We start from the raw sequence: 26,803 nt of genomic DNA on the forward strand, positions 1-26,803 counted from the left end.
TTATTTATTTTATTCTACATAATGATGACTTTTCTATAAGACAAAAAGTATCATCAAATGAATGTTATACAAAAGACAAAGGGTGTTACAAATACAGAAATTGTGAAGATAATAAGATTAGAATCACAATACTGAATGAAGGCTATACTATTTTTAAAGGTTCTTTTTAAAAATAGAACTGTGTAAAAATGAGCTCAACTAGATAAAGTATGTTTTTAAAGATTTGCAAACTTCCTTATCCTTTGATATGTACTCAATTATAGTAAATCACCATCTTATAGTTTTTAATGGCAATCAGGCTTGCCTTCAAAAAATTTAAATTCCGTTTTACTTTCTTAATTTCATCCATCCATTCATTTTCTATACTGCTTTTTGTAATGAAATGAAAAACCAAACTAGCATGCATTTTGAATACCCAGTGAAAAAAAACGAAAAACAAATCACTGGCGAATGTGCTTAGAAAGTCAGACAGGCACAAAGTGGATGTGAGAAATACTCGACGGAGAAAGGCACATTGTACCCAATGGAGTTCCAAATTGCCCATGAGTAGAACACAAATGAATAAAGTAAACTTGCCATTTGTAGAATTACATGCAACGTTCAATTTACAAATACAATTAACATTTGAAGTAATTATGATGTAATTGGATTGTAATGGGGATTAAAACTGTGTCTAAATACTAGTACACTAAACTGTCCTACTCATGAGGACAAATGGCGTCCTAGTTCATGGACCTTGCTCTGGATATGAAGGATATGGAATAAATGTTCAATCCGCTGTCCATAGAAGTTACAGATGTAATGAGTGCCTCTGTGTTCATGTTAATGTCTCTGCAGGACTGGCTGTTTGAGGCAAAGCTGGTTGCTCCCCGTCACAATAGGTATCTGGCTGTGCATGTGGAATTGGACCAGATGACTCACATTACGAAAGACCTGGTCACAGGTTCGAACCTGTTGACACACACACAAAATCAATGAAGGTGCTGATTCAAGCTTGCGTGCCATGTTTGCGATGCCAACCTGGCCGTGTGGATCAACCAGTAGCAGGTGTCGCACCGTGGTTCCGTCCATCCCACTAAGTACATACTGACCGCAGGCCGAGCTGCTTTCTCGGACAAGGAAGTCTCCATTACAAGAGAGAAGTGACTCGGCCTGCTCTCTTCCTAACCTGAGTAAAGGATCACCATATTAAAGGAAAGCTGACCTTGATCACAGGGGAGTAAGAGTCGACAAGAGTCGATTTCAAATTGCTATTGAGAAATATAAAATCAGTATGAAAGCCTTGTAAAATATATGCTACGTAAAAACTACAATGATAAATCGACAACTAATTAGAAAATTACTTATTTTATATTATTTTATAATTACTAGCTAGAAAAATTAATCAATAGCCATTTCTGATAATTGATTAGGAAAATAATTGACTTTAAAATTGTCCGAATTTCTCACCAGTAAATATTTTGCTATTTCTGTATAGTCCTTCATTTATGCAGACTTATCTTTGTGTTGAATCAAAATAAAAATATTCCCAAATATTGATTTTACTTTAGAAAATAAATCAACATTTTTGCCCTTTTTTTCTGACAATACAGACCAAACGTATCATTGAATTTTAGTTTATTTGTGTTTTTTCAAATATCCTGTTTTTAAATAGAGATGCAAACTTGTTTGTTTTTTTAATCTGATTATTCAACAAAATAACCGGCAGATTAATCAATAATTAAAATCGTTTGTTGCAGCCTTATGCTCCATACATATTGAGCTACCCTCAAATAATGTTTCTCCACTAAATTGAACAAAAATGCCATTCATCCATTTCAGCCTACCCCCAAAACAATAATTTTGTGTTTGTTTTTAACAAGGAAAAGAACTCAATATAAGCACATTTCATACAAACAGTGCAATGTAACATTCAAATATAATTAATATAATCAATTCAATCCCCCTTCTGCTGCTCTTCTTGGTGTGTCTGCCTTGGCCACATGGAGGCACAATCATACAGTTATGTAGACAAAGCAAAGACAAAATATGTTACAAATGCCATGACCCACCTGCCATGAAACCAACCCTCCTCCTGGATCAGGTGCTGGATGTGATTTTTACAAGGAGGAGAACATTGTTTACTCCTCATCTCAGACTCCAAAGGCTCTAAAGTAGAAGGTTGAAGGAAATCAATAACAATCAGTGGTAAAAATTGATGAAGAAGTGATACAAATACATTTGTTACTGCACTTTAATAGGTTTTCAAGTCCAGTGTACTTGACTTAAATATTTATTTTTGACAACTTCAGCATGACAAGAATAACGGAATTTTGAAATTTTTGAAAGCATTATGGGCAACATGTTGATTGAAAGGAATATTTGTCGTGTATGTGGAAGAGGTGCACCTGTTGTTGGCGCATCCGTATCCTGTGATATGGAACAATTCTCATAGAGTGAAATAGAAGGAGAGGACCCAATCTAAAACAACAAAAAAGTCATTCAGACAAACAATATTCAAGATATAATAGGCATTCGTTGAATATTAATTTGTAACTTTTTTAGCTGGGTGTCATCTGAATGGTAATGGGTAGACAACAATACATTGCATAAGAGGAAATCTTATTTCATTATTTATCTTTTTTAACGATCTGTTTCTCCATGCAACATTGAATTAATCATCTACAAAGGAAATAGAATAGTCAACTTTCCAAAATAGAATTACTATTCAATTACAATTGTTATCTAAGAAGTCAACTGTTCTCACAAGTCTTTCACTCAACAGAGCTTTATTTGCTGTCAATGGTTGTAGAGAGACCAAAGAGCCCCATTGGGGGGGTTTGGTTCACCACACTCCTGTACAGCCCACCTCTGAATCGTTTCTCTTACCCTTTCCTTCTCTGCTTTTGTGACCCACAAGTTCTCTACTCCACCAAAGGGTGACATCGTCCCCGGAGTCACGTTGTAGTAGTCATGACGCTCACTGGTCACATCAACATTATCATCATCGGCATCTTTCGGGTCTGTTAAAGTTTCCTTTGGTTTCCATTTGTTGCATAATATTTGCGTTGATCTGCACGCACAAGATGAAATGAATTTCTTAGAACTAACAAGGGCAAACTAGTTTGTAAATATCAAGTTATCGTTTATGACTGTGAAATAAAAGCATCTGATTGTTTAATCTGATTAGTGTGTTTGTCATTTCATTTTCTTGGAAGAAATATTTGTCTAAGTAGCATGAGTTTAATTTTTCTTTTACTGCAGGGATAAATACACAAATTGAAAAACCAAGCAACCGACAACAGCAGCAAACAGAATCTTTCCCTTGACTCATGACGCATACCTGGGATCAGCTGAGACGAGTAACGGCGTGTGACAAAGAACCTGTTTGAACCTCGATTCAAAGGCCCAACCGATGCTACGGATCACCTCTGCTGCTCGGCCGTGAGGACACTCCAGGATGTGACATGCTTACATGCAGACCAAAAAAACAGTTAGGATACAAAGTGCAATGTTGTGATTGGAGACAAAAACAAGGAGCTGCTGTACCTCTTTGATTGACTTGATCTTTGGCTACATATGCAATGTAGTCTTCCATGTCCTGCAAACACATATGAATCTCAATGATCTCTATGATATGAACATCAAGCTATATGAATACTTGAGTGTAGTGCTTCTTAAACTCTATGCACCGCGTACCATCTCAAATTATATATATAATGACCAATATAGAGATATGGACCAGCATAGTAAGCCTATTTCATTACAAACGAGGCTATTCCTAAATAAATGTGCTGATTAATTATAAATACATCAAAAAACATATTCATCTACATAAATAATGAGTCAATTTGAGCGTATTGCACAATAAAGTGAAGTCAAAATCGGACCAAAATAAATTAGAAATCAAACGATTTTAGAAGAATAAATACAAATGTATTGTCCCTTTCGTGGGAGGTAACTTGCCTCTAAGTGTGAGTACACTAACTCACTAACACTACCAATATTATAATATCATTATTATTATCATCATACAGATTATTTTGTAGTCAACAATAACGTGACAAAAGTCGAGTCAAATTCAGTGAAGCGATAACATCCCTGATATTTTTTCAACACAGTTATTAAGATATTAAGTTGAGTGTTACAGCAACATCAACAGTACAGTCTGATGACGGCAGCAGTCAGGCGAGTAGTAATGTTCTATTAATTGGCTGATTGGAAAGCAAGATGCCAACAACATGTGATTAGTGGTTAGTCGACCTCAAGCTTTCAATCCTCATGATCAGTAGTCGAGCGGACTCGTCAGCTATTCAGCTAAACCTCTAACTCGTAAAACAATTATATGGATAAAGCTTCTTTTTTTTTTTTTTTAATTAGACCTTAAAGCTGTTTGAGATTGTGGATGTAATATAACACAACATATAAAAAGGTTAATTACATTTTTAACACTGCAAAACTCCAGCGGAAAATTCAGAGGGCCCCATCTTCTGCACTTGCTTGTCGATTTTGAAAAGACCATTTGACCGAGAAATCAATAAGCAGGCTGCATTCTCATTTGACTGAGTATTTGATAGCTGAATCCAGAAGCATTAAGCAAAATAATTACAAATACGTTCATCAAGCAGAATTTGAGCCACATGGCATGCCGCTGCTGATGAGCCATTTCGATTTGTGCTTCCAACAATCGGCCTACAGTGTAGGAAACTCGGGCTCTCCAATTTGACTCATTTGTAAATAATGTTGACTCGGACGGAACCCGCAGGATGATAGATACGAGTAATTGCTTTAAATATGAACTTTGAAAGGTGAAGACACTGCAGCTTGCACTGTTGACCTTGCAGCACCAATTAAAGGATTTAGCCAGGAAAAATCATTCAAAAGGCAGCAACATTGCATATATCAATCCAAGTAGCGCAAACTCGATATCACACGTGAAAATGAACACGTACCGAGTCTCCTCCTGAGGCGAACGAAATCGCCTGGATGGCGTGTTGGGTGATTCTCTGCAAAAGTGAGAGAAAGAGAAGGGCAATGTTTGTATGACATAAGTTCTCATGTGGGTGTACTGTGTGTCTAGTTCAAACGCTCACCTGTGAGGACGCGGCGATGAGAGTGAGCGTGTCTGGGGAGACGCTGAGGATGACTCGCCTGCCGAAAAACTGCAGGTTGCTGCGACCCAGAACACAGAACAGCTGCTTGTGTTCAGGCTGACAACAACACAGAAAAGGGGCTCATTTGTGCAAAGCTCTTTGGAAACACATTGCCAACACAATCTCACAATAGTGACACTGCCACACACACACTACATAAACACTAACACACAGCAGTAAGACGCTCACAGGTTATACTGAAACACGCTGATAGTCGATGGAAATGCTCTCACACATGAGTACCTTCGTGACTGTCTCACACACACACAAACACAACAGATACACTATGAAATCTCTGTTGCTCTCAATGCTTTCAAACTAGTGATTGAAAGTTTATGTGGTCACTACGTACAATTGCAATGCTCTCAGACATCACTAAATGTTTCTGGTTGTATACTCGGAAATGTTCTCTCGTGCTACTAAAAAACACACGTACACACAACTTAAATGTTCTCACACACAGTATACTAATGACACTCTTACTGGAAAATATCTGGATTTTCACTTCAGTATATTACGTGAATGAATTTCAGTATGATGCATGAAATCCTTGTTTCTTACACTTTTTGTTTTCACTGTGGTCTTGGTGGTGTTTCTCTTGCAAAGTCTGTTGATTGCCTCTCTGCATGACACACACACAAACAAGACATGAACACAGCCAGGCCTTGGAAGAACAAACTGTTTTTCATGAAAATGTAACATTTAAAAAATGCTACTCTAAAATATTGTTTTGGTTTCAGAAACAAACAAAAAGTCTTCAATGTTACGCAATACAATTTATGAAATAAGGCCTAGGATGACAGACAACTATAACATGATTTAACAGTGAGAGTCTGAACAATCATTTGAGTATAAGCTAAATTTGCTTCCGTTCAGATCTTTGAGCATGTTAACATTCTCGCTACGCTGTCACAAGTCATCAGATGAGTTATCATGAGGTTCCCATCCATTCCGAGAATCCGGCTCAGTCAAGAAGTTCAATCGTTTTCACATATTGTGAACTCTTAGTTTTAATGCAGACGTTTTTCCATGCAACACATTATCAGAGTATACGTTTGACTTCCCACAAGTGGACCACGTGGTACAAAGCTCCACCTTGCTCCGTTGGAAAATTCAATTCAACAGTCATGAGCCTGCAAATGTAACTCAATAATATAATCATATTACAATATAATACAGCAGAGAGAAGCCACATCTTGCTGTTAAATAATAGCCTTCACTGATAATTATTTAACATTGACAAAATGAAATTGCCTGTTCAAATAGCTTCACAACTATATAAAGTGTACACAGTAAGGACAAAACTATCCTAGTTCTTAGAATTAAATATTTTGTTTCAGTGTAGTATTTACTCTCAATATTTTACTTCCAAGAGGTCATTTATTACTCTGAGCAAGACCAAATAGACTCGCTTCCTCGAAAGAAAGTTACTCTACAAAATACACTGTGACTTGTAAGAAGGAGCAGCAGCAATTAAAGGACAGTAGATACCCCCTGACAAAAAAATCACCCAGATTTTAAGGCCCTCAGTTGGATCGTATTTTTTGAGGATGGGAGGGATGAATAGGTGGCACGGCGAAGCACTGGTTAGCACGTCCACCTCACAGTTCAGTTTCAGCGGGTTCGATTCCACTTCCTGTGTGGAGTTTGCATGTTCTCCCCACGCCTGAGTGGGTTTTCTCCGGGCACTCCGGTTTCCTCCCACATCCCAAAATCATGCTTAGTAGGCCAATTGACAGGTGGATGGGTGGGGTGAATGATTTCTGTCCATCGAGGCAATACTGTATTGTGCCTATTATCATACTCAACAAACAAGCGTTACAATTACAGATTTGTTCATTTATTTATTTATTTTTAACAAACTTGACAATTCAGCAGGGGATCAAGTCATGATTATCCCCCACTGTACGCTTTCGATTCTACTGTCAGTGTCTGGCTTTTTATGGGAAGAGATTTTCTACCCCTTGAAGACAAGTTGTACATAATGGATTTAAGTTTCTCTCTTGCTCAAACCCCCCCCCCCCTCCCTCCCTACTTCCTCTTTCGTAATAAGTGTATGCGAGATCATTAGGAGGAAATTCCCTTAATTGGATTTGCCGGCCAATTCCTTGTGCAATAATCTAGCAAACAGAGGTTGCTATGGTCATGTCAACTGATAAAACGTCACCAGGAAATAGCGAGGAAAAAGATGTCACGCATTTCATTTACTGTTACTGAAAAACATGTTTTTGTAAGAGTGCACATATGGAAATAAAAATAATGTTCTTTGTATTATTCAACATGTAGCAGTGGAGCGGGAGAAACTACCGTGTTACTTGCTTCCTTGTATCAAAGTCGAGGGTTCTCATGGATTGGGTCACCTCCACGCTACCCATATACTGAGAGAGGGAGAGAGTAAGAAAAACACAGAGTAACTGAGTCTTCTAAAACATGCAGGAAAGGGGCCCTCAAGGATTGGATTTGTACACCAGTGCCCTACAGTGTTAACATGGCTTTATATTAGTTGTTCTAGACAGAGGATAAAAAATATCTGATTGTGATTGAGGATAAATTGTCTGTCTACGTGTTTTTGTACACCGTTTGTATTCAAGCCATCGCCTAAACAATGTAACATAGATGATTAAGCTAGAGGAGTGAAAGGTGGACACTAGATGGTATACTTATACTGGACGTGGCAATAAACAGTTTGAAGCCTCTTTCTGACGGATTCTTCACTTTTTGATCAGATGCTGCGCACTGTTGCACTCACTGCCGCTAAACCACTGGTGTCAAACTCAAGGCCCGGGGGTCAGATATGCCCCGCCACATTATTTTATGTGGCCCGCAAAGACAAATTGTACGTTGAATTCATGTGTCAATACTGAAATAGCAGATTGTTTACACTATTAAATATTATTACATTATTTAGTTTTTAATATTCGAGCAGTTTTTATTAGTCTCCGTTTGTTGTGTAGGTGATACTATAAAGAATATGAGACGTTCATACATTTATTTGGGTTGGCAATTTTAATGACCCTCCGAAGGAAACGATGACTACGATGCGGGCCGCGATAAAAATAAGTTTGACACCCCTGCGAGTCTACACGGATCGCGCACCTCAAGACTGTGCTTGCATTCAAAGCAAAAGTCACCATTAAGTCAAGTCATCACTTCTACTAGTGCATGACCTTTTCTGACCTTAATCGGTGTTCACACGTACGCTTGTATTTCTATTGGCTAAAGGTAACAGAACAAACTCACCTTCACACAAACACCAGAATGTTGAATTAACGTGTGCGAATGTGTAAGTTGTGAGTGGGTGGGAGAGTTAAGGACACTAGGTGTGCTTGTTGGCAGCTGTGAGACCCACACCTAATCATTTAGTTCTTGGTTACCAGTTTCACACACACACACACACACACACACACACACACACACATGCATGCATGCGCACTAGCAGTCGAGATGTGGGGGTGAGCGCCGAGCCAGGATGAGTCACTACTGCCTACACAGAAAGCTGACTGGAAGGAGGGAGTGAAGCGTGTGAGATAGTGACTACGGAGTATAGCACAACCCCAATAGACACAATGGCCAAATAAACAGAATGGTCATGTCATGTACCTTACCCTGATGTGATGGTGGACCACTCTATGGACCACTGAAGAGCACTGCTTGCATTTGTGTCGAGTGCAAGGAGGAGAGATGGCCGTCCCGGGAAAGCTACACATGCAATGGAAGGCGATTGGTCGTTTTGGGTGATTGGTCACACTCCCCTCAGCCTGTCGATCAACACTTCCGGCCCCGGGTGGTCCAAGCGGAGGACTTTGGTGTAGGGCTTCATCAGGTATGAAGTCCCTTGACACGGATGGTGTATCGTGGAGGAAATCAGAATCCGAGCAAAGAGACCAGTTGTCCAAGGAAGTTTTTGAATCGTTGTGCAGACGGCTGTATTTAGTGCGCTTTAGCATACTCGGACTGTTGATGCATCAAACACATGCAGGACAAATAGAACGTTGGGCTGACTGCATGAGCTATACCTGGTTACTGTTCTGTTGTGTGATGACCAGTGCATGGGACACAAAAATGAACTAGAGTTAGACACAATTCAATGGGTTATACTGCAAGAGAAATGGTACTCACCAGCATGCAACTGGGACATCCCATGTAGTTTCAAGTCCAGTCAGCCTCACACCAAGTCCAAAATTTACAATTTGAAGTCACCTGTCCTTCTCTTGACAACTTTCCTTCCTCTGCAGCTTTTATGAATGAACTGGAAGCTCGAGCTCATCAATGAGTCTCTATGTGAGGATGAGCGTATGAATTGAGCAAAGGAGATTGACAGGGAGCCCCCAGGCCCTCCTCTTTCTCCGCCCCTCCCGTACCGAAAACTGCCGTCCAATCACAGCAAGGCTGAGTGACTCATGCTGTACGCGCGCACACGTATACAGACGCAACGGGACTTAATACCCAGTTACATGTTCTTTTTTTGTTTATAAAGCCAATCTTTTAATCTACTCCTTCACGTCAAGCACAACAAATAATTATTCTGGCTTCTACAGAATGCGTCCGTGTAGTATGACGCAGGGTCACAAAAGAACGTCACGATGAAATAAAACGCTTTCAATAACTTTTCATCTAAAATATGTTCTGAGACATTTTCACTGTCATCTAAAATAATATCCTGTTTTGAAATATATGGACGGAAATTAAAAGTTGTATTTACACCAGAATAGTCCTTTGGTCGTTTGCATAATCATTAGTTTATAGATACATTTGTCGCAAACACTTGCTGTGAATTTGGCGATTCATGTCCTCAAAAAAGTGCAGAAATGTTGAATAGTTGGACATTAAAATGTTGTTTTAAATTAAGTTCACTTTTAAATTGAAGATTTGTCCTGTCACCATAAAGTGCAAAACGCCCAACGTTTTAAATACTTCATGTATGATCTTATTTCTATTTCTGTCGCGTGCAAGACATTGAGCGTAGCTGAAATTAAAAATGTATTCAAATTTATGTTCTGTAAAGGGCTTTGTTACAGCGACAGCGTTTGTGAAAGACCTATATAAAAATGTATTATTGTATTGTACTGAACAGTCTCAATTCTCAACACTATACAATGGGGCCTTAGCGGCGCTTGACCTCCCTCTAGTGGCCACTCTATAAAACTACTCAAGGCCGACAATGCGAGGAGGAATCAAAACAGTCACCACAGTCGCCCTTTCATTATGTTTAAATCCTTGAATATCTGCTATAACTACACTTTAGCGTGTTTGTATTGAATTAATTTAGATAATCAAACTTTCCCCAGTCAATCCAATTCAATTAAGTCATTTAATAAGCAAATTATGTCAAGTATTCAGAGCCTGTAAAATATCCAATGCATAGCAACAATAGAAAAAAGTGAACTGTCAATGGGAAAGTGATTGGAATTGTTCCCGATGTGGGGTGTTGTGTTTCCGTGTAACATGCACACGTTTGCAGCAATCACTTAATCGTTTCAGGGTTCTGTGCAAAAGGCAAAGGTGCAGAATATTTGCGTTCCGGCCGGCTCTGATGCAACTAAAAAATCTAATTGTACATAAATGAACACAACATCCATATGAATTACTTAAACATTTTAATTATGTTAATCAACAGTCCATGTATTTTAGAGATTATGAGAAACAGCCTCTTACAATGTTGCTAATGAAGTTGTGAAAGATTCATAAATATTCATATAAAGACATCACACTGAAAAAGTACTTCATCGAACCGTTTTTTGTTCAGTTTTGTTTTTTTTGCTCATTTTAAATCACAAGACCTTTTTCTTAGTACTGAATTTACATAGTGCAAAAAATACACGCTTGTTGTCGATTAACACTTTGATGGATGTGGCAACAAAAAGGTCCACGTGGACAAAGTACCTTTTATTAAGCTACAAATACATTCCGGATCCAAAAGTGTGACACTTAAGCACGTGACTGACTTAATGCAATTCTACTTCTGACATTTTAAAATGGCTTTACAAAGTGGTTGGTTGTTTTTTACTCGAATACTTGTCGTTAAAAGGCATTAGTAGTCTGAACGACAGCCGTGCTGTCGTAAACACGGGTCTTCTGGGTGATAGTCGTAATGGAACAATTTAAACACCGGTGTTAACTGCTTTTTAACAAAACAAAAACTTTGCAATGGATTGCAAATGAGACAACTGTGGCGTATTAAAATATCATTACCCAGCCACGACAAGGCTGGGTAAAAAGGCCCAAAGCATGATCGTGACTGTTTCTACCGACATGACAGCAACACAGCAAATTCAATCTGACAACCAAGTACTGTACAGACGCTACTGTTCTGCTTCTTAGAAGTTAAATCATCTGAATGAAAAATGGGGGGGGAAACACTTATTCAACGATAATAAAACACTTCCTGCCACAGTTGCGAGAATGCTGTTGGGGAAACTACACAGCGGTTAAGCAATCCAGACAGTGTCTCCTTTCTTTCCTTCCTTCCTTTAGGGGGAAGTGCTAGCATGAACACAGTATGTACAAAAAAGGTAAAGCTCAAACACAGCAAAGTAAATGTAAGCTATGTGCATGTAAACAAACACTCACCCCCACATAGAGCTGTAAATGCGCTCCATGAATTTGGGAGCAGAGTAATCACATGCTCTCTGAAGCTTTTCGGAACACTTGCCCCCAAAATTGGAGACTGTCAACTTGGGATGAGGACACATGGAAACAAAGGTTTATTCCAAATTCAAGTTTTACAGGTTAGGGGTTGAATTGTTTTTTTTTTTTTTTTAGATAAACCTGCTGCCGCTTGGTCCTCGAGCCTCTCCGTTGCGTGCGAGTGGTCTGCACTGACAGATGCCTGAGATTAAGGGCCTGATTTACTAAGATGCCAAATGGCGTGTTGACTCACTAGTAACACAGCACATGAGCAAGCTCCGAAAAAGCTTGGTATCTATCCTGGTCCTCGAGAATCGAGTTTGGACACCCCCTGCACAGGTCAAGTGCGCTGTGAACAAAAGGGGCTGATCAAGCCCCCTGTAGACAAGAAAGGTTTTCACCTAAATTTGGGAAAGCACCACAACAAGTGCAAAATGAAGTGGTGGAATTAGAAGTGTAAGTAGACGAGGCAAACAAATGTATTAGTGAATGGTATGTATCTGCCATCCTGTCGAACATGGTGCTTAAAACGCAAAACAACGCACCACAGAATTGCTTTAGGAGAGCCCAGAACAAATTGTCACATTGTATTTTTTTGCATTGGAGTCATTTTAGCAGAGATGAACTGAGCTTTGTCATAGGTGATATGGCATGACGCCACCTTAGTGGTACGTGGGCTTCCTCTAGCGGTATGTAAACAAACACTGAATTAAATGTTGAAATAATAACTCAGTTACAATTGCTTCAACCTTTTTTTTAAATTAGTACATTTGTTTAGTGGGAGTCAGGTGTAACTTTTAAACACATTTTCATTGAATCTTTTGTAACGCTTTACTTTCAAACACAGGTACAATGTTTTATTTCCTATTTAAGTGGTCACAGATGGCATAATGTTACGGCTTACACCAATCTATCGTTGCGGTCAGGCGGAACCCTCGTTTGTGTTCACTTACCGTAATTTTTGGACTATAAGTCGCGTTTTTTTTCATAGTTTGGGTGGGGGGGGGTTGACTTATATACATATATGGGTTTTTTCACTTTTTTGGGCATTTTAAGGCTGGTGCGACTTATACTCCGGTGCGACTTATATTCCGAAAATTACGGTACATATTTTCCCACAATTTATATTATTGGTCTGTCCCCGTGCATTTTTTTTTTTTCTTCAAAAAAAAATATCATTCTTAAACGCAGTATTGTTTAAGTCCACCGTTTCTATATGAGGCATGCGGCATTGTTGCCTCAGGACTGAAAGTTTGCATTCTTTTTTTAAAGACAATAACAAGAGGCATATCACGCTAAATCAATTTTTTGAAGGTTTTATCCATGTTAAAATGCTAATTCCTCACCAAAGGGGAGACATCCGCATTCCACCCTTGCAGACTAAAGAGACAGACATTTTCTCAGAGTTATTCTGTGTATGTAAAATGACAAGAGACCATTGCTAGTATTCAGGTTTTGAAAAGGTTATTGACTGCATGAAAATGCATTGATGTTGGTGCACACGTGTACATGACCGCAAAGGTAAAATACCAAGTTGAACAATGCGGTGTTCAAGTAAGATGGCAGTTATTCGTTTCGTGGAAAACTAATGATTTGGGAATGCAAGGATTTCGCCTGACAACAATGATACTTTTCAGGAATAAAATCACGGCTTCTTCTGTTTGAATAAAAACTTTGGATCTCACACTACGTGTATATTATGTTGCTCAATCAGGATGCTTTGTGTAAAACGTTTGAGAATCATTACGTTGCTGAATAGCCAATATGCTGCATTAAATTTTGTTGCTGGTATTCAAGCATGTGGGAAAAGACATCAGGTTCTATTTGCCTGCGTTTGCACACGCAAATCTTAAGTAAATCAGGCCATACGTGTAAGATTACGTCTGGTGTAGAGTCATGGAGATGCAAGGAGAACAGCTGCTGGTTTTATGGGATGAGACAAGAGAGAAGAGGAAGACGAGGAGGAGGAGGAAAGGTCAGGCCGTGACCTCCTTGGCCACCACCTGCTCTCTGCTCTCTACGTTGGTATCTGCGATGGCGTCTGAAACAAGGCCTGACTCATCCTCGCTCTGCACTTTCTCCTCCTCCTCCTCCTCCTCTTCTTCTTCTTCCTCATCATCTTCTTCTTCTTCTTCTTCTTCTTCTTCCTCTTCCTCGTCTGTACTGTCCTGGCTCTTTCCCAGCTGCATGTTCTCCAAGGTCTTTGACACCCACGACTCAATGCGGCTGTTGAGAGTGGGTACCTCTACGGAAATGGGTTCTGGCGTGTCATCCTCCTCTTCCTCATCTTCTTCCTCTGCCTCCTCCAACATGCCGGGGACCAAGGTGGAGGTGGTGGAGGTGATGGAAGAGTTGAGCGGCCCCCTGCAGCTGCCATCCAGCGACCCTGTCTCGGTGCTCTGCTGGGAGGCCAGCTCCAGGCGGTCGTCGGCGCGGACCTCATCTCGCTCGCCGTGAGCCTGTGTCGGGAGCGGCGCCCTCTGCGGGGCAGCAGTTGTCGGGACTGCTGGGGTCTCATTGTCTCTGGGGGGAGCAATAGAAGGGGAAGGGACACTTTTTTCGGCCTCCACTGGCTCCGGAGCATCTGAAGTTTCAACCATACTTCTCCAGTTGGTTTCTGCGGGAAGCGGGTAAGGCTTGATGAACATTTTTGTATGATAAGCACGTATAGAAAACTATTACTCTGAGTAGCGGAATGAAGTACGCATGCATTATTGAGCACAAATGAAAGCGAAAATAACATGAACACACTAAAAAGAAATCATTATATTCAAGTTAGGCGTGCTTAACGGTGACTAACAAGCAGAATAATATAAGGAAAAGACACGAGGGATCTCACCATACTCCTTCTCATTGACCTCCGAGATGGGCTCAGAGATGACTGAGCAAAAAGACGTAGCGGAAGCTGCAGAGTGGTTGCGTGAATGTCCCATGTGCGAAACTTTCTTAACGTGTTTCAAAGCCTCCTCTGCCTGCTCTTGTTCCAGAGATGAGACCATGTCCTTGTAGGCCTGCCTGGCCTGTTCTGTTAGTGACACCAGGTGGTCAAATAGACTCTGAAAGAAGCAGATAAGATGCACTCTATTCTATGAAGAACAATCATAAGAAAAAGTAATAAAGGTAAAAACCAAGGTAGTGTACCTCAGCTCCAGAATAGTTAAAGATGCCAACCAGACTGACGGCCACAAGTTTGTTGACGCAGCGTCCGAGAGCTTTTCTGCCCAATGCAAACACAAACGGGATCCCCTGCTCTCTGGCCATGGCAATTACATTGTACAGAGCTTCATCCAAACCACCTGGAAGCAAAAGTCACAAAAATGCTTCAAATTCGAAAAAATAAACGAGCTTTCAAAAGTGAAATGACACTTGGGGGCACAGTTCTACTTGATCTATCTGGAGTACAGCACTGTATCAAACATTGTCCCTCACTAACAAAATGGATAACTGACTGACAATGTAAATTCATAATTGTGGTTGTATGCTACAGTGAGGGCACAGCTTGGTCCCTACCTTTGGCTTGGATCTTTTCACAGTTAGGAGAGATGATGACGCATTTGATCTTTCGCAACTTCATGTGCTTGGTAACCTCCCGGAGGCCCATGACGAGGCGGCGTTTGGATTTGGCCTTGTTGGGGTCCTTGTGGTAGAAACGGTCTTGGAAACGGACCAGCTCCTGTAGCAACAGTGTCGCACTCTCGTCAATCTCCTTGTTTAGGACTTGGCTACAGTACCTGAGGAGGGCAAAAACATGACATGGAAGAATGGCAAGGTTAAGGAAAGAAGAAATGTCGTTAAGAAATTTTGCAAAACACTGACAACTTGAAGCCTAGTATAAGATGTGATGTTTTATTCATTTACTTTGATGTTTGGGATGATCATTGGTGGGTTTGAACAATGCTAAAAAGAAGTCAAAACAGGATGCAGGCTTTAAGCTGTTGTTGTGATGACGTAGGGAGCTGGTGGTCACAGGAGAGGAAGGCAAGGAGCTTAGCTGCAAGGGCCATTTGGAGGCTATCAATGCAAAATGTGTTAGAGAAGGCTGGGCAAGTACAATAGGCCTACAGCGGAAGACACAAAGATAGCTTTGTGGCTACTTGCATACATTTTTGCTGAGGAGGCACAATGTATCAGACATCTGTGCCCTCCTCTACAATTCCGTATTGTACAAGGGCCCCCTGAGAAAAAAGACCCGCTAATTTCTAGACGTTTCTCCCATCCAAGGCTATTTTTGGGTGGGATAACTATTCGCAAGAGTGAGTCACTTACTCTCTGAAACGTCGACTGTGGATTATTGTGAGTGCGTTTGAGGCCATTGGACTCCCAATGCCGGAGCTCGAAGGAGAACCCTGTGAAACGGGGGTGATGCTGTATGGAGAGTTCTGACTGGCTGGGGAGAGGGATGTGTCACTGGGCACACACAGGCCATTTTCTGTGACGTAAAGTGAAGGAAGAACTGTTAACAGGGATTTGATTTGGGGAGTACTTGTATTTAATTGATCCCACCTTCTTGAGAGGCAGGCTCTTGTGAAAGATCTTCAGTAAAATGTAAACAATCATCCCTATGCTCTTCTTGGCTAGGCAACTCTGGTGCCGAGCTTATTTTACCCATTTTGCCTTCTCTCTCCTTGAGAATAATCTAAAAAAAAAGCAGATAAAAACAGTCAAAACAATGACAACAAAGCATTACAGTGATCGATTTTAACAAATCAAGCAACCAAAACCAATCCAGGTGTCAAGTACACCCCACGGCATCCATTAAACAAGAAAATAGATGGTAGTTTCACAAACTTTTCAAGGTTATTTTCACCCCTTTAAATTGATTATGTTAAAAATAACACTATGTAGAGACAGATTATTGTCATTCAAAGATTACATATTTCGTTATAGGGCGTGTCGCCGGACAGCGACAATAAAATGCAATGTAAGGCTTTAGTGTCCCCGCTTCTCTTGAACAATTATCATCAACCCATTAACCTTCTTGAGAGCCGTTGGTCGCTTGACTTTGGGTATCTCCCGCTCCTTCCCTCGTTTTATACGTGGAGCAGTGGAATCCAAAGTGTTAGGGGAGCCCAAGTAAGGTTGAGGATGACCCTTCAACATATCTGTCAAGCTGCCTGTGCTGTGGAATGGCATAGTTGTTCCAACTGCGGAGGAACAGAACTACGTGAGTAGATGTGTAGAGGAGAAAAAAAAAGTGCAGAATTCCAAAAGAATATTAAAAGTGAGCGGTGGTGTTGGAGAACCTGCAAAAGATAGTGGCTTGGTATTGGTGATTTGTTTGGCCTTCAGTGCCAGCTGCTGTTTGGCCAAATCTGCCAGCATGTCTCCTAAGTCCAGCGTGACGGGAGTTTTACTCTTCTTGCCTGCTGCCTTGGTGAGTGCCTCCTGTTAAGAGGGAAAAGAAAAGAGAACAGGATCACTTGACTAAAACAGTTGACTCCAGATAAACATTAAGTCTTGAGTTCCTAACACAATACCTGTAATTTCTGCTGTTCCATACTAATCTCCGAGTATTCCTGAGCAGTGGCCACGGCAGCAGCCAGGGCCTTCTTCCTCTGGCTTTTGGCCCTCTTGGGAACCGATGTGGTAATGGGGATCGGTGTCTGCACAATGCTGATCGGGGAGTTGTCTGCTACGTTTTCTAGCTGAAATAAGGAATAAAACATGAACTGTTCAGTTGCTTTGCAAAAGAATCAGCACAGAGCCAGTTTTTCACCAAGTGGAATACTTTGGTTCAGTTGTAGAACACTTTTTTTTTCCCTGTTAAGAGGTACTCTTTTATTGGAGTACCACCTACTGCTTTTGTATTTGGCGCCGGATAGTCATTATAGGAAACAACAGCTTAGGAATAATAAAACAACGTTACAACTGCAACCACTATTCTAAGGAATCCTGAATGGCGGCCAGAGCATGTTGTCATTTGGAATTCCCATATTCACGCAAGAATATTCTATTGAAAATAACATCTAGCAAGATGCTGTAAAAATGTTAGATGTTTTCCACATCAAACAAATTTGGAGAGTTTACCAAACAGGAATAACCTGTGAACATTTTTGAGAAAAATGTTGCAACATCCTTTCAGTTTAAATATCCAATACACATTCCTGGTTGCATGCACACTGTAGCCTATACAATGTAGACTGTCTACATGATGATTTTGAGAATACCGTCAACCTTTTGGAAATTAACTGTAAACCCCTTTGCATCCGCTACATGTGGCAAAATAAACAACATTGTTTAACGCTCCAAATCTATTACAACCAGGCTGAACCTTAGCTGAAAGTAACTTAAGATATGTTCTGATAACGGTCTACAAATATGCATTTGGCCTACCAGATTTCGACACAGTTTTGGCTGCATTTGAGTCTGAGATGGCGCGTTTGCTTTGGCGCAGCGCTGGACACCATTTCCAGTGGGTAAGTCTGGGAACTCATCTCTCTCATCTTCATCCTTGTGTGTATAAAGTATATTTTATCGTAAGAAATAAAAAGGGGAAAAAGTGTAATAGTACATCAATAAGACAATCGCTTTCCCACTTCAAAGTAAAGGGGCTCCGTTGTGATCTCGTCACGTGTGACCAGTACTGGCTGCAATCTCTGTTCCGACTGGTTTGGACAACCACGCCCTGGACAGGAACTGTGAAAATCCTACAGAGAAAAAAAGCAAACGTTGACAAAGACACCATTGGGGAATTTACCGGATATTCTGTTAATCTTATTATTATCTATTAATAAAGGCAAGTAATCAACTCCAGTAGTCTTTACTGCACCTGTGAGAAGTTACTCTGTTCAGGATTCTTCCTCTGGTCTGCTCTGTGGAAATTTACCCATGTACCTGCTAGAAGAGACCAAGTGCATTCATTGTAAATTTCAGTTCATAATTGAGGCCATGCAAAGATAAAGCTTCACCACTACAGACATAGTAAGTACTAAAAAGAAATGGACTCATAAGAGCAGCATTTAAACTTACTTGTCATTACTCCAGTCTCAACCACCTAAAGACAAAAGAAAAATTGCAGTTAACATCAGTTGATTTGACAGTTGGAAATGTGTCTAATGAAATTGCGACACTTGAACTTAAATAAAAACTTTAGATTAATGGATACATCTGAAACGTTTAATGCCTGTTCTGCCGAACAGAACAATATGGGCAGCCAAGTCAACAGCGTTAAAGAAATAAAATAAAATTTAAAAAAAAGCCTGTTGCCATACGGTGCATGATGTGGACGTCTCTACTGTTCGATGTGTTAGTCCTGCTGCCTGTTTATGTTTGGGGCTACAGTATCCACTGTCGCTGTCAATGTCAGCTTCGCTGGTTCCCTGATCGCTGTAGCTTTCAGCTGCATTGGATGTCTGTTGCCTCTTTGTTCGGTTCTTCCAAAGTAGCGGACTGGCAGGCTCCCCAAAACACCGCCCAGATACCTCACCTGGAAAATCTAACAAAGAGGGATCAGATTAGACACATACATTGATACAATATTGTCATACATGTACCATCACAGAACACTTCATTACCGGTAGTTATTTCATCATTATGACAAATGTGATATTTAATTAAAAGCATAGTCAAAACAGCAACAACTGTCAGATTCAAGTTCTTACTTATCACCCTTCATGATGTGAGGCGTAGACTGCCAATTAAGCCACCTACTAGTGTTAACAGCTCATCTGTGCTTTGATGCTTTTCTAGTACATCAATAAATATATTTAACATCCCTGTAAACTACCTTTGGGGTACTCATCAGAATGACACAGTCATGAAAATATAGCAAACAGGTAATCCTCAATTTATTAGGACAATAGCTTCCAACAGGCTGTAAGTCGATTTATTTGTAAGTCAAGACACATTAGATTTTAAGAAATAAAAACAGATAAAAACATTTTTTTTAAATGTATGAAATAATCTATATACAGTGTATGCTGTTGACACATATCTCTTAACAAAATCGATGAGTTTTTGAATGAAAACAAAACAAGTTTTTAGAAATGTCCCAAATTGTTCAGAAAACGCTGATAAAGTATCTGTTCCTTACAGTGGACTAGGGGAAATGCAGGAATAAAAAAATCCTGAAAAAACTTGACATTATTCAAAAGTCATTTATTTGGCCTGGAACCTGGGGTGGCCACAGCATATTTCATAGGAGTTTTTATCTTGATCCTACTGAAGTGGGGGGGGGGGGGGGGGGCATTCATGTTGATGGAACTGTCTATGTTTTCAAAGGCATACAATGGTCATTTATTTTACTAAAACCAGACTCAGTTCATGTGACATCATGACTTGCACAAAAGTAAATACCCCAACTGGAATCTCTACATTCTCTTTTTGTTCAGGAGCCCAATCATTTGCATCATCAACCAGTACAACCAGAAGGTGCGGTTATTGGCTATTGGCAGTAGGCTTAACTTCCTCACTAAAATGAAAGTAACATACTTTCAAATAAATATTTTGTTAAACATTACCATCTTTTACTGCTCTGATAAACACCTAAGATAAGAGTTTTAAAGTTACATCCCTAAAGCAATGAAGGAGGAAGATGCTTACCTGTCTGCTGGGCAGCATCCACCAGTAGTACTTTCTTGGTCCAACCATCATAACCATTGTTGCAGACTTCCTTCTGCACAGCCAAAGTCCTGCTTGGGGGACGGCGACCCCTCTGTGGCTGGCAAACACCTAAATGTTGCTGTTTTATATTAAAATGAGGGAAAGACAGTTTATTATTATTTGGAAAAAACAACATCACAAAAAGGAGGGCAGATTTGGAATCGACAGGAAAAAAATCTCATAAGGTTTTCATGCATCTCTGATTAACAAAATTAGCAAAAATGTGTTGACCAGTATTTTCAATATTTTCTAGGGTTTACCATCATTTTTGTCCTGGTATTTTATTTTTTTTTTTTAATAATTCTGTTGAACCACAATTTCAAAGCAATGTCTGTTTTTGTTTTATTTACTTATTACTATTAATATGTTTCTTTTATTATTAGTATGTTATTCATTAAGACAGGGTTTTCAACACTTATCTGTGTATGTGCCAAGTGAAAGAGCTGACAATTTTACCTTTGGCATATTAGATCGGACCATGCCTCTTCCTCTGGGATTCGCTATCCCATATGCCGGCCCAACAGGCAGAGGCCTTTCGCCAACATCTGTCGAGACTGGGTTAACAACTCCAGGCTGCACTGGTCCTGCGTAGGTGCCAGGGAATGGCTGGTAAAAGCCCATCATAGGTGGGCATGGGGCAGGCATTATCTGGTAGTAGGTATAGTCATTGGAAACAGGGGGCTGAGGGGAAGACATGATTGGGTAGGCCAAGTAAGGACCACCGGGGCCAGGGTTGGGCTGATGCCAGCGCAGATCCCCGCCATTGTACACTGGATGCTGCCTGTAAATAAAAAATGTTAAAAAGCACAGGATTATTTTGTTGTCTTGATCTTTGGGAACCCTGGAAAACTCACCACTACCACTTAACGGACCGAGTTGGCCAAAAGGTTCTGTTACCAGAATTACTAACAAACCAATTTAGACTTTTACCACCCAGTTCATATAACTGTCATTAATATACAATCATTAAGGTAACACAGCACAGAAACCGTTACACAGAAATCTACTATCAAAATGTAATTGTTTTTTATCCTATTGCTTAGAGAAAAAGGAAATAACATTACAATGATCCCTGGCATAAACGCAAAGCAATACCTTGGCGCCATCTGTGGCAACTTGTGCATGGGAACAGTAAAGTAAAAGTATGACTTTTCGCTTCTCTTTATGCGGCTACTAAAAGCACAAGTAGTCTTAAGTTACTTTTTGTTATTGAACATGTAAGCAACTTTTTTTGAACAGTCACAAGAGGGATTGGAGAAGTCTCTAAAAAAAAAACCACTGAGGCATACTTTTGTGAAGTAGTTCCTCTCTGTTCACAGCCATGTTATTAGTGTTAGCAGTGCATGTCAACGAGGATGCAGAAAATCCACAAGTTGCTAAAAAAAAAGATGACAAATCCAGTCAACTCGATTAATAAAACTGATTGATCACGTAGCTATATTCTCTGATCTGATTCTGAACATGAAATGCATATCTTGAAAACAACCTCAACAAACACAAGATGTTGCTAAGGGCTTTGGAAAGGCCTTTAGAGGAAGGAAGATGATTGCATCGGTGGCATCACAATGAAGTAGATGGTGCTGGTGTGGTCATGCTACAGAATGGTTGACGTTTTCACAACCAAACCGTTATAGGAGTCATTTCCTTGCATTGAAATAGCACGGAAGGCAACAAGTGCGGATGTTTGCAGGATACGGAAGATCACTAGTGTGAACAAAGAGGACCTCCTGGAAACTGGCTATGGTGCCATGTCTTTTTCTCATGGAGGCACTTAACTAGAGAAGTGGGGACAACGGACGTCATCACGCTCATGGAGAGGTCTGCTCACACTGGTGCCGTACAGTGATGGGAGGGGACAAGTCAGTAAACGAAGCAAGGCTATTTTACACGAGAGGCTTCTTCCATTCAAAAGGTGTTGTCTCGACATGAGATTTAAACTTAAGAGTGAGAAAACCATGCACTCCACATAATCACTCTAATGCGGTGTGCCGTATTAATTAGCGGCGACATTTCCCAGCCTGTGACACAGTACCTGTTGGGTTGGTTCTCTTGAACAAAAGGGTAGCAGGTGATGAGGTAACTCGGAATGGGAGCAGTTTCCACTCCTCCGTTGCCCCCTCCCGGCTCTCCAGATAGACTCATGCTGACCAGGGATCCCTCAAGACCTTTCGTCTGTGGGATGAACGGTTCAACTTCAGCTGAAAGTTTTACATCCTGTAAAAAAAACAAAGCATGATTACTGGTGGAATGTGAGGAAGGGAACCAAATTAAGGGATTAAAATGACCAAACTAACTGTGAAGGCTGGGGTATTCAGATCTATATACAGTATGGTGGACCGTGGGCTGACCTCACGCCAAAATAGTTGTATGCCACCAAAATGGTGCCTGAACAGCAAATGGCAAATATGTGGTGGTGGAACAATTATCTTATTAGCTCAAACATAAAAACGAGCCACATTCAACAGTTAAATGTGTAGGAATGATCATACTAAAATTAGGGTTAGATATTCAAGATCTACATCTGCTCCACCAGGTAATCACCAACATGCAACAGTAGGAAATACTACATTACATTGACATGTAGTTACCCCACAAAAACTCCCACAGACATAATAAAAGGTTTTCGTGGGAAAACTAACATCATGTGTGTAATAACAGCCCATTAAATGGCTGACATTAATTGGTCCAACCCAAAAAACAAACACTTGTGGTATGATTGCAACACATCTAGAACTTTTACCTGCTACACTGGCTCGTTGTTTTTCCGTGAAGGCAAACGTCACCCCTTTATTTTGTGTGTGTGATTACATTGCCAAGGCATTCGGGGAAACTACTGCTGTTGACATTTTCAAGAATTGGCCCCCCAAAAATGTAATCAACTAATCAACTATCATCAAGTCATTTGTTTGTTGGAAATACTTTAAAACCAGTCCTTGTTGTCATCTTTAAGATGTGTCCAAGATAGCCAATTAAAAAAAGAGGGGTGAGCAAGTTCAGCAAACAAAGAAGACAGTGCCGCCTGTAACACAGACAATCCACTGTGTCCCACTACCATTGGCGGTGGGTGGTTCCCACCGTCACACACTTTTCCTTCATACATCAACAAACGTCATCTTGTCTGAATAGAAATGTAGCAGATTAAGCCTATTTAACCAATTCACAGAAACTAAACAGCAATGTTGACTCTCAAGATGTGGTTGCAAGTGATTGTTTTGTAGCGGTGAAAAAGCCTGTGGTTACAATTAAAAATGAAAAAAAAAAACTAGACCCTATAAATGCACATAATGCACATAATGTAAAATAAACACGGATCCAAAGTTTCCCACTTAGTAGGATTAGTAGATCTTAAAAGGGCAAGTCAACCCCCAATTTTTCTTTGTCATATATTCTGTGCAGCCCAACTAGTCAAAACACAGTGTTAGGGTTATTTTATTTCTTTTTGGGAGTATGAATTAAACAGGCAAATTCCGCCTATTTTTATTCATCTCATGGTGCGATCATTTTGCCACTTGCTGTCGACTGAAAATGACATCACAGTTTCTCAGGTCTGAGGTCAAAACCTTTCATGCATGGCTCAGTTTAAAAAAACTGGTGAGCTGCAATTGGTTGTGACCTGAGGACTTAGCAACGGTGAAGTCATTTTCAGTCGACAGCAAGTGGCAAAATGGTGTTTGTCTAGTGGGGACACATACAACATATTGTGAAGACTTTTTGGGGGTTGACTTCCCCTTTAAAACACTGCAATCGCCCTTGATAGGAAAAAGGCTCCGATAGCAGGCTGTGACAGGATTAAGCCTGAGAGGATAACTAAGACAGCGACACAAGATAAGCTAATTACAATGCAAGGAACAGCGTGGAGAGACTGACTTTGTGCATGTGCGTGGAGAATAGCTGCAATTGTTAAAGTTGCATTGAGGTCACAGACCGATGAGCATCCTTTGGTGATGGTAGAGCCAACACTTAGATAGGGATCCCTTGAAGCTTTTGTTTTGCTAGGATTAAGCATCTTTGTGTCAAACCACTGTCATTTATCATTTGAATCATTAGTAAATGTCACTTTTCAACATTACATACATGTCGTGTGTCTGTGCTGAGTGTAGTGGGTGGACTGAAGCGACTATGGAAAGCCATTCAAGAGTCATGTTTGTCATGCAGAGCAAAACCACTACCACTGCATTGCAATATATCAGATCAATATCTGATCAAAGGCCACATATGAAAATGACACTGGTCGCATTTGAGAGAGAAAAAAAAATCTGATCCAAATATAAACGTACAATTCCATTAGGAAATTAATGCATGTCTATCAGATAGGCATAATGTGACTGAAATTAGAAGATTTTGACAACTTTAACACAAAAGCACTAAATGGTTACCTTTATTAAAACGACCATTTGATAAGAGATTACGCATTCATTCATCTTCCGACCCGCTTATCCGGGGTGCTGGAGCCTATCCCAGCAGTCTGAAGGCGGTAGGGCAAGGCACACCCTGAACTGGTTGCCAGCCAATCGCAGGCCACACAAACATCATTCAAACTAACAATCAAACCTCTGGCAAGATCAGGTACATCTTTAGTTAAACAGACCATTTGATTCCCTATTCCTGAAATTATTATTAAATATGATATAACCAGCATTTGGTTCAGTTTTATTTATTTTTTTGCATTTTCTGAAAAAAATAAAAACAATGACAACCATTATTTTAGGAGGGTGAATCTATTTTAATCAATTTTATTTTGTTTTAATGAAGGACTAAATCAGAGAATATTACTGTGGAGATGTTGCAATAAAACCAGTTGTTCATTTGATGATTAGTTGACGGTTAATTGATCAATTTTGAAAATTGTAAATTGATGGGATAATCGGTCAAATAATGAATTTTAAAAATATTTCGATGGTTGCAGCCCTACATTACATATCCAGTGCATATCCATGACACAGAAGAAGTGCTCCAACTGAAAGCTGTTTGCACAGTTATCAAAGTTGTGACGTAGGATGTTATGGCAGTTGTTTTGTTTGTTGTGTGTGTTTTTGATATTCACCCTTTAACGATCGCCACACCTTATGACGACACATGCCAAAACACCGTCACGCCGAATGTCTTTGCAGTCGTCACAGACACACATACACGCACGGAGAGGCGGTGGAATGTCAGAAATGCTGAAGAACCAGACATATTCCTCTCCACAATACCTCTTAAAGCCTAACCTAAAAGCACTCGTACGAATCCCTAGGAATGGCTGCATGAGAGTTTATTGACTTTTTTTCTGCAAACATCGATCGGGACTGACCAAGTGAACTCAGCTCAGCTGTTGCTGCTTCTAACCAGTGACAGCTGAGATGTTTTGGCTCATGTAGCCAAGTTAGCATCAACATAGACGTCGTTTCTCATTGTATAAGAAAATGATGACGAAATATGGAGCATAACACCCTCAACTGGCGACAAAACCAATGTTAACTTGTCAAATAGATTTTATTTTTTTAAAAGAGACAGAAAAACAAAACCAATATCAATGCATGATTGCCGTTATGTGACAAAAGCCCTTGCCGTTAGCTCTCCAGACGATGCTAGGCAAGAACTGCTGAGCCTCCCATCTCAAAACAAAGTGTGCTTTAAACGTGATCAACTACACATATAAGTTGAGTAACTTGCAACATTACAAGGCAAAATTAAGAAAAGCCTATTACCTTAATGTCACTTGCATCCATGTCAGTCACCGACACAGCGTCTGTCCGTCACTGACCCCACAGTGGACGTCAGGATGTAGGCCTTTTTAATTTCTTCATGGTAAATATTAATACCAACGATCCCTTAAGCTTGATATGTACACTCGGTTTCTGACTGGGTATACTAACCGGCTTAGAGACGGAGATACGTCCCCTTGCAGTGCGTTAGCTCCAAACGTTGGTCACTGGCACACTGCGATTGAAGCCAAGTTGACTCTCGAGTGAGAAACGGGAGTCACCTGAGCGGAAGTAGTTGAGGCCCAGCGACGCTCCTATTGGCTGGATTGTGCTGTTTCGTCCAATCGCGTCATTTAGACACAGTCTCTTTAATAAGTGACGTCAGCGACGGTAGGTATGGTGAAAGTAAACACTCCCTGTTCAAATGATTTTGTGATATACTTTCCACCAACCAGTACTTTCTTTTAAAGAGGGGCAAATAGACGTGAAATTAAAACGTGCACACCTTCCTACCTATAACTGTATTTGGAATGAATCAAGCACATTCAAACTCAGGTCAAATGGGAGTCAGCTCTAAGCAACAGTTAGTCATTAACCTCAAATAAAGTTCATTTTTTCTGGTAGGCTTTTCCACTGTGAATAGATACTTTATTCATTCAGAAGGGAAATCCACAATATCCGTAGGATAGAAAAGCAGAAGAGGAAGATCTAAGAAACCTACATTTAACCTACGTACATTTAAATTAAACTAAACGC

General features: G+C 40.2%; 2 protein-coding genes across 3 annotated transcripts; both read right to left on the reverse strand.

Moving 5' to 3' along the window:
* Positions 1 to 9,420, reverse strand: LOC133153311 (SHC-transforming protein 3-like). Its single transcript, XM_061277526.1, has 13 exons — positions 9,252 to 9,420; positions 8,738 to 9,160; positions 7,440 to 7,510; positions 5,694 to 5,754; positions 5,073 to 5,189; positions 4,932 to 4,985; positions 3,529 to 3,580; positions 3,323 to 3,449; positions 2,869 to 3,052; positions 2,388 to 2,460; positions 2,052 to 2,148; positions 1,021 to 1,168; positions 1 to 951 (listed from the first exon to the last, which is right to left on the reverse strand). Exons 2-13 carry the CDS (start codon positions 9,077 to 9,079, stop codon positions 823 to 825), a joined length of 1,455 nt encoding a protein of 484 aa, XP_061133510.1. The 5' UTR covers positions 9,080 to 9,160; positions 9,252 to 9,420; the 3' UTR covers positions 1 to 822.
* A 1,292-nt stretch (positions 9,421 to 10,712) lies between these two features.
* On the reverse strand, positions 10,713 to 26,327 carry secisbp2l (SECIS binding protein 2-like). Of its 2 annotated transcripts, none has more exons than XM_061276072.1 (18): positions 26,051 to 26,327; positions 22,393 to 22,574; positions 20,817 to 21,141; positions 20,301 to 20,439; positions 18,971 to 19,194; positions 18,729 to 18,753; positions 18,529 to 18,593; positions 18,296 to 18,406; positions 18,093 to 18,209; positions 17,237 to 17,404; positions 17,003 to 17,144; positions 16,734 to 16,903; positions 16,263 to 16,395; positions 16,026 to 16,188; positions 15,270 to 15,490; positions 14,901 to 15,055; positions 14,599 to 14,815; positions 10,713 to 14,376 (listed from the first exon to the last, which is right to left on the reverse strand). In XM_061276072.1, exons 1-18 carry the CDS (start codon positions 26,069 to 26,071, stop codon positions 13,736 to 13,738), a joined length of 3,219 nt encoding a protein of 1,072 aa, XP_061132056.1. In that variant the 5' UTR covers positions 26,072 to 26,327; the 3' UTR covers positions 10,713 to 13,735. The 2 variants fall into 2 exon arrangements, with proteins under 2 accessions (XP_061132056.1, XP_061132055.1); XM_061276071.1 differs by having other exon boundaries at positions 18,529 to 18,596.
* Between the last annotated feature and the right edge of the window lie 476 nt (positions 26,328 to 26,803).

Source organism: Syngnathus typhle, linkage group LG4 (genome assembly GCF_033458585.1).
Source record: "Syngnathus typhle isolate RoL2023-S1 ecotype Sweden linkage group LG4, RoL_Styp_1.0, whole genome shotgun sequence".
Classification (NCBI taxonomy): Eukaryota; Metazoa; Chordata; class Actinopteri; order Syngnathiformes; family Syngnathidae; genus Syngnathus; species Syngnathus typhle.